The sequence below is a fragment of the Labrus mixtus genome, chromosome 2 (genome assembly GCF_963584025.1).
Source record: "Labrus mixtus chromosome 2, fLabMix1.1, whole genome shotgun sequence".
NCBI lineage: Eukaryota > Metazoa > Chordata > Actinopteri > Labriformes > Labridae > Labrus > Labrus mixtus.
Genome location: NC_083613.1, coordinates 6,995,168 through 7,004,030, shown reverse-complemented (window position 1 = coordinate 7,004,030; position 8,863 = coordinate 6,995,168). Strand labels below are relative to the sequence as shown.

The 8,863-nt window shown below is 37.0% G+C and overlaps 1 protein-coding gene across 1 annotated transcript; it reads right to left on the bottom strand.

The window, feature by feature from the left end:
• Window positions 1-844: 844 nt before the first annotated feature.
• On the bottom strand, window positions 845-7,787 carry mrpl45 (mitochondrial ribosomal protein L45). Its single transcript, XM_061049161.1, has 8 exons — window positions 7,646-7,787; window positions 6,200-6,395; window positions 5,047-5,164; window positions 4,794-4,892; window positions 3,817-3,865; window positions 3,532-3,681; window positions 3,236-3,409; window positions 845-1,323 (listed from the first exon to the last, which is right to left on the bottom strand). The coding sequence occupies exons 1-8, from the start codon at window positions 7,706-7,708 to the stop codon at window positions 1,225-1,227; spliced, it is 948 nt and encodes a 315-aa protein (XP_060905144.1). The 5' UTR covers window positions 7,709-7,787; the 3' UTR covers window positions 845-1,224.
• Between the last annotated feature and the right edge of the window lie 1,076 nt (window positions 7,788-8,863).

Genomic DNA, 8,863 nt, shown 5'->3' with positions numbered 1-8,863 from the left:
GATGTCTGGCCATATTTCATTTTAAAAACAACATATTTAATTACCTAGTAGCTACCATAAGACAACAGCTAATGTTACAAGCAGTACAAGTTATTTAATGCAAAGTTATATTTAAAAATAATTTTACTTCCCAGCCTGAGTATGTCAGAGCAAAATGGCTGGAGTTAAACAAATTACTAGAGAAATAGTGGATGACATTTTTAATTTAATACATTTATGGATAAGTTGATATTTTTTTGTAAAAAGCTAATAATGTGGCCCCTTAATTTTAGTGTCTGGTACTATTATAGGTTATCTACCATAACTCTAAGTGCCAGAAAAAGAAGATTGCAACTTTTTTAAGCATTATTGTGTGTCATTAATTGAAATTGTGATTAACCAGCAGTATTAACAGTTTTCTTTATTGGTGTAATGAAGTCACATTTCTATGCAAGCAATCGGTCTATACAAACAGGTGTCTGACTTTAAGTATTTCAGCTACAGTGACTCTAGGTTGCTTCGTTAGGTGATCTCATGTCACTGTTAAAACACAGCACCAATTATTTTGTGAGTTGAGTGACCTAGTATTGTGGCTTTGTTGCATGTTTGTGTTTTTGAATGAGTGTATTGTAAAATGTCTTCATGTTAAAGAAAATGAAATTGTTGTAAAAGATCTTCTTGGTTTACATAAAGATACAGCCTATATTTTAAAGTGAGTATGCAATGTCTTCTACAAAAGAGTTAGAAGATAAGACAAATCCACTGACGATGATGTATTACTGTGAGGAGAAGCAGATGGGACCATTTATTTTTGTATTTCCTGAGGTCAACATGCAACATATTCATCAGAAAATAAACCACACAATTTCTGGAGATCGGTACACTTTATTTATATTATATGAATATTAAGTTATTCTTCATGGAAAAAAGAAAAATGTGTAAAACAAGGTATAAGCTGAAGCCATGAAAAGAGTGGTTGTAATTATTATTCCATTATGTGCTGTATTCTGCTGCAGTGAAAGACACAGCTTAACTGGCTTATGGACAGTCGTTTGTTCGTTCTAAAACTCACCTGCTGCTTCCAGTGTTTTCACAGCCAGCAGCTTTTTACACCAAATAAGAGACTCCAAAGGAAGCATGGTTTTCTGCCAAAAAAGACAAACTAACCAGCCCCAACCAAAATGTTAACTGTGCGGCTTCAAGTCCTACTGTGGTTTGATGTAAACAGCAGCGCCACCTGGTGGTCTATTTATTCCACTGAATAGCCTCAGGTTTGGGAACTTGATAGCTGAGGGCGTCAAACTCTTCTCCTGGCTTCAGTTCTGGACCAGGAATCATGACAGTCTGGAGGCGATAAAGGAGCAGATTACAGTTTAGTAAAATAAATAGAAGTCAACACATAATCACCACAAATCTCTCAAGTCAATTCAAAAGCCTTTGTCCCTTCTCCCTAGTGACACAAAGAACACGTTCTGAAATTTGGAAAAGTCTTTGGTATGTAAGAACTCTGTTTCAGCTTGGAATTACTTGTGTATGCCTTCACTATTACCACAAACGAGTATTGTAACTATGCTGCTAGTGCCATAATGCATACTTAAATAATGAATGCATAGAAAATTATGACCAAGGAGCACTTCAAATGTGTTTTGGCAGACAGACCCTGATATGTATTTATTTGTTAGAGCCAGAGTTTACAGCTGTAGAAATGAAGCAGATGGAGGCTGAGGATGCTCACACATAATGTATCCTGGTACCTGAAGGCCCTGCTGGCATGTCTTTGGAAGCAGGAAAACTGAGTGCATATCAGCTATAAGTCAGTTTGTGTTTATCTGCTGTTCAATTCCTGTGTTTGCAACATGTCCCTCCAAAATGCCAAATTAATCCAAAAAACAATTTCTGAGTTAATCTGAGGTTAGCCCAAAGCTAGCATGAAATCATCTGACTGCATCCCAATGGTTTAAAAGCATGGCCATAAAACCCAGGCCACCAAACAACAGGTACACTGTCTGCATGCCAAGTGAGACATCAAATATATTTATTTTAATCATTGAGATTTATTTATTCAGACTTTAACAATGTTTTTATTCAAATGCTCGCAATAATGATGACATTGCGATAGATTGTGCAGCCACAGAGCAAAGTTTACTGGTTACTGTCCCATAACCCTAAAAGCTCTTTTTTATGAAATCTTAAATCCTGTTTAGTCTGATGGACTGCATCTGGTGTCCTGCCTTCATCTGTCAGTTGGCATGACAGATTGTAATGGACAGGTTGCGGTGACTAAAATAGCCGCGCAGAAAATGAGTCACACCTCAGAGATTTTAAGACATCCGTTACATTATGCTAGCAGGTGCTGCAAGTTGTTGTTAAACATATTCTGATATTCACTTCTGTGCTATTGTAAGAAAGGAAAAGAGAAAGTGGCGACTTATTTTTTCAATCTACAATTTCTAAACAACTGACAAGAATTAAGAATAATTAGACACCAGCAGGTATTATGATAACACTTAAACAGAGAACTGACGATAATGCTTAGTAAGATTTCTTAAAGAAGAGTGAGAAAAACCTTCCAGGCCACATTACTGCTCCATCTGTCCTGTTCGTCTGAGACACAGCAGGGGCTGACACACAGATTTAAGGGGATTATATTTTGTGTTTCGCACTGATTGGTATAATGCCAGTCAACCTCTATTTCCATCTGATGTTGTGAGGACTAGAGAACCTTAGCAGTATTTAAATTGGCTTGTTCATCATTCAAGGAGGTTTTTTTTTTCCAGAACATGACCCCATTAGTGTCGATAAAGCTAGATGATGAACGACTGCAGTACAAGTGGACTGTAACCAAACCGTAACTGTTTTAGGAGACAAAGCAAAGGTTGCACACAGCAGAGTGTAAAAGCATCCACAGTAACAAAGAGACGTTGGTTCTTTGTAATAAAGCATTGAGTATGGTCTTTTACCTGCTCTTTTGTGATATTAGACAACAAACAGTAAGGTATTTTACGTGCTTTTTGTAAAGTGTCTTGAGGTAAAAATTGTTGTGAATTGGCGCTATACAAATAAAGATTGATTGAGATGGATAAAACTGTGAACATACCTTATCAATGTTAATATTAATCAAGTGATGTATGAACTGTCCACTTAATAAAAGGTGTTTTCATTTCCTTTGGACAGAAAATGGGGCTTGGACCTCTGCCTTTATCTCACGAAAAGATGTATAAAAACTTTGTTGTGAGACAGTGTAGAGTCGTGTCACCTGAATAATGGGGTCTTTGGCGGGAGCCCAAGATGGAACTATCTTTCCGTGTAACCTCCAACGGCTGTAAGGGTTGACGAGATGTCGTTCAATGACCAGGTACTCCAAAACGTCCTTCAGGTTCTCCTCGCTGCCCAACATCAGCCTCCCGAAGCGGTCATAAATGGCAAGTGTCTAAAGTTCAAGTAAATGTAAATTAACTTCATACAGTCATGTAAATCCTCAACCACCACTAATAGAACCCCATAGAGTCCAGGTTGAAAACATACATCATTTTTTTTACTTTTGAGTTGTACCTGTTTGGAGTGCATCCGTACGGTCACCTGGCCGTACAGGTTTCCTTTGGTGACCATGTCGGGGCAACGGGCGTGGACTACTTTGGGCGGCTCCAGGGACTCTACAAACCTCCAACGAATAGTTTTATAACGGTTACCCCGTGTCATCTCCTGAATGTCACAGGAATGGGAAGGATAAAATGTATTGGATTTAAAAAAAAATTAATAATAATAATATAAAAAATATATATATCTCATGAAACCCAATAGGTAACAACTTCAGCTATGCTCAAAAGAAGAACTCACGGGATAACATCGCTCTGTCACCAGGGAGTGAAGGTTCTGCTTGTTGAAGCTGCAGAAACAACAACAAATGTTTATCTTTCCCTCTAACACTTATTATACAACACTAAACCAAGAGAATATTGGACAAGAAGCATCACAAGAGCGACGATATGGGAGAACAACATCACTGGGACTTTTCACAATATGCATCACTTCCACCTCAGCCAGGAGTCCTGAACACTTTTAATTTACATTTACCACTGATCATCTTTTTCTTTCTCCTACCTCAGAATCACACAACAGACTTTTATTTCACTGGTTTCATCATAATTTTTTTTTTTAACAAAGGCCTACAAGTAATGTTCATACTTCAAAGTAGTTGGTCTGTGGTAACCATGGACACACACAGGAGCAAGAGTGCAGGACAATGTTTGGGTTGCTTGGCAAGTTAGTGAAGTTAAAAAAAATATCTGTTGAAGAGTTTTACTTTTTACACATTTATACCACTATTTGCTGCTCATATCCATTTTTTATAAAAGCAATATCACGAGAGGGAGTGATGTACTGAATGTCCGCACTGCTGTGATTCAGACGTGCAGCCTCATGCCAAAGATAATCACAGCAGCGCTATGTTTTTTAGTGCAACATATGAACCTTGACTTTAATGCTTAAATCCCCTCATGCACACTTTAGACATTTTGCTTTGGCAGAAAAAAGAGAAATAATAATTCAAATGTTTGTATTTGAGAAACATTACAAGTTTGAATTGAAGTTGTCATTATTAAGGCCGTGTTTGTGTCTGCAATGTCGATTGAGATGTTTTCTGCAAGTTAAGCATTTTTTCCACTTAGATCCAAAGGAAGTATGAGTCCTCCTCTCACTTCTATAAGAAATGTCTCACTTTGATATTCAGTGTAAACCCTTCCTGACTATGAGGCTAAGTTGAGCTGTGTCAGCTGGCTGAGAGAAGACAGAGAGAGGTGAGTTCACTTTCTTACTGTGTCAGGGCGTTGTGAGCCTCGATGAAGATCTCTTGCGCTTTCACGGCAAAACCTTTTGTGGTGAACTCTGAGTCGTGCTCTTTGATTTTTCGAATCCTGAAACAAACACAGTAAGAAAAACACACTCAGCTTTCCTGGTACAAAGAAACAGCAGTAAAGAGGTGAAGCTGTTTCCTTAATTTAATGACACAACAACAAACTCTTTTCTTTTAGTAAGGGAACAACATTAGGAGTCAGAAAACAATCTTACGCTAGCTGTGAAGCAGCACTCTGTCGTATCTGCTCAGTCCGTTGCTTCAGGCCTTCTTTAGACAGACTGGAAAGACGAGCATCGCCCTCTGGGGGGATGTAGGGGTCAAAGATTCCCGCTAGAACACATGAACGATCGGTCAGAATTTACCTTCACACTTTGATTGATTAAATTTATTTCAGACATATCAAATAAAAAAACATATCAAAAATACAAAACAAAATGAAAAGCATGAAAATACAATAAACAAAAAACAATGTTCAAATTATTTCACAAAAAAAAGAAAAAGCAAATTACATCCTACCCCTTTTCCACAGCTCAATAATTAATATTTATTAAATTAAATTAAGTTCCTGTGTTCCTTATAATCTCTCTATATATACAATATAGCTATATACAATTTGCTATACTATATTTATGATACTATATTTGATATTTACAATCCAATGATTTTGAGAACAGCTCTATTGTTAAAAGTTGAGGACGAATGTAGTGAGGCCAAATGTATTTCTATTACTCAAAAATCACTTTCTACATCAAGATAATAGCTGAATGCACTTCTTTGTGCATCTCCAATCAGATATGCAGCTCAAAGATGAGTACTCAAGTACCAATATGCAAAGAAATTTTCTGAATTTCCCCAGTGGATTGCTTAGCGAGCAGCAGGGAAGCAGGCTGTAATGGCTGCAAAGTAATTCCTAGTTTTTGCAACTGACATGCTCAAGATTATTTTTGTGTTCAAGTGTCTGACAACATTATAGAAATTACAGTGACAACCATATCGTTGAAGGGTAAGATGTTTCATTAAATAAGCCAAAAAAAATAGCCATTACAACACTAAAATAATTAATCAAGTAGACTATTCTCATGTTCTATGAAGTAATATTACAGTTTTTGTCAATGGAATCTGGTGAGCCTTGAAGGGAGCAATGCATTTGATTTGTGAACTTACTTTGATTGGAAGCATTTGTCCCAGACATTTGAGCCACTGTAAGGGGTTTTGTGGCTGCTGTCTGAAGAAATCTACTATAATAATTACAAACCTTTTAGAATCTCTTCGTCAACAAGACCCCAAAATATGCAAAACTAGGCTCTAGGTTTCATTACACCAGAATCAGTCTTTGGCAGAGAAACAAAACAAAGTCATCATTACCAGAGCAGGCGATATTGATGGGCCTCTCAAAGTACTCCTGTCTCGAGACAATGCCTGCTGCTCGGGCCCTGGCCTCAGTGTTCTCTTCACTCTTCCCCTTTGACCGCACCGCTGGAGGGATAAAGTACCGCTTCTTGGTCCGGACCTGGAGGAAAAGTGGGGCAGGATGCCTCAAATCGAGCGATGCCTCAGCATTCTGAGAGAAGAAGGACAAAAAGAGTTGTTATTTTTCATGGTTTCAAAATATCTCGATCAAATAGTTCAATTAATCGACTTGACTTTCTTAGATAGAGAATATCAATAAAGTTAGTTACTGACAGTAGTATAAGCCTCAGTCTGAACTGCCAAGACAACAGTGCCTTTGCTATTGTACTTAGACACAGCCTTGACTTTTACCCATATCCGCTTAAGATTTTATAATACCAGTTTATGTAACATGATTTTTTTATTTCACTTCAAGCTATTTTGTATCACTCTTTTTGGTACGGTAATGTTGCCAACCTGCCACCAGAAATTCCTTCGGGGTTAAAAAGGTATATCGTATCTTATTTAAGTTGTGGTATAGCACAATAATGAAGATCATTTTGACCCCTCGTGGATTATAAAAGAGTAGAGAAAATATAAGACACTCATAAAGTCAACATAGAGCCAAGTACATCGCCAACATATTGAGAAATGAAGTCAAAAATCTGGCTGTTAGGTTCAAGTAATTCAGTAGTCAGAATGAAGCTTATTTACAGTCACAATGTTGTGATTCAGTTCATTTAAACTTGTAATGCAGAAGAGAGAAAGTACTTTATTAATATTTACGTGTCATCAGTTTAATTTGTTATTCTTACGTAAATAGGCTCAAGTCCAATGATTGATATCAGTGTTTTAAACTCTTCTACAATACTAGTATTAAATTAAAATCGTAAATACAAAATTGCACAAATATATAAATATTTTTTTGTAAATTTTGTTTCATTCAAACAAACAATAAAGTTAAGAAAAACAAACAAACATAAAATCTCAAATTTTGAATGAAAAGGAGCAGAAAGAAGACTAACCTTATAATATCTGCCCCTCTTTCACAAAACATTAATTCAAACAAAACAGAACAAATACAAAACATTCACAATGTTCTTGTGCAGTTTAGACAGTGCTCTCTCTCTCTCTCTCTCTCTCTCTCTCTCTCTCTAAGTTAAAAATATGACTGAAGTTCTTTTGAAGCTTACTTTTTGATACTATCGTTCAGAAAGCATTGGAGTATGAATTTGTTTGACTGCCTCAGTGCTGCATCAATGCAGAGGGTAGTGTACTGACTGTAAGCTAACCTTAGCTATGTTAGCCCGGCATTTGATATGTCCAGAATAATGTTTCAAAAAGTCTAAATAATAGTGTTGTTTCTTAATCATGTGTTATTTCTGAATGTATAAACGTCCTTTTTATTTAATAATGTATTACCTTAAAATTGCTACATGTTGCTCTGCGAAGAGCCACCAGCGTCCTCCCCATGGGCATCGCCATCTTGCCAGGATTTCTTCTTCTTCTTCTTCTTCTAATGATATTCCGGCAGGCTTTACACTGTAGAGTGTAACGCTGCCCTCCACAGTCGAGGGGTAAGTACTACTGAACTAATTTCATATGACAGAGGAGTAGCGTCTACAGTAAGTACTGCGTATAACATTTAGATGTAACATTTAGATTTAGATTTAACATTTAGATATAGATTTAACATTTAGATTTTACATTTAGATTGTGAAGGATATTAACTAAATATTGAAAATATATCTAAAATATATATATAACAACGTTTTTACAATCGGCACCCCATAACTGCGCCCCTAACAGATTGAAAGATTGTAACTGATATATGGAGTGTGTATGTGGACTTAAATATAAATATGGACTTACTGTAATGGAGAAAGACGAGAGTCCCAGGTTAGGCAGCTCCTTAAATAACTATTGCTTTTCACCCCTATATTTATTTCACACAAAAATAACATTGGACTGCACATGTCCACACTGACACAGACAATCAGGGTGTTTACCAAATACTTTTAAATAACTGACCAGACCGAAATATCCTAACCTCTGCCTAGTTGAAACCACATCATCCTTTCTGCAAGATTTTTAGCCTCTTCCTTTTTTACTGATGGTTGCAGAGAGAAATAATGCTATACCCTTTCTCTCTTCATCCCATTCTCTCTGCCACAGAAATACTAACTTCTCTTTGCAAATACTGTAGCATTCACCTTTCCCCAAAGGAACATTCATCTCAATAGACTGTTTAAAGAGAGACTCCATTGAAAGCTTATCAGAGATTGCATTCCCCTCAATCCCTGAATGATCTGGTACCTATAAAAACTCAACATGACACCCCAAATTCTCAACCTGAAGAAAGCAGTACTGGATCTCTTGAAGCAAATCAGGGCAAGATTCTGATGGCCCCTCTTTCAATGCCAACAAGGCAGCTGCAGAGTCAGAACAGATGACAGTCTTTGGAGGTTTAACCTCCCGACCCACCATATGGCCCATACAATAGCCAAAAGTTCAGAAGTAAAAACAGAGAAATTATCCGATATGCAGACTATCTGTCGGATCTGAAGATTAACCACATTGCCAAACCCTGCGTTCCCTGAGACTGGATCCAGGATTTGACAGACACCTTTTTCTTGTTTT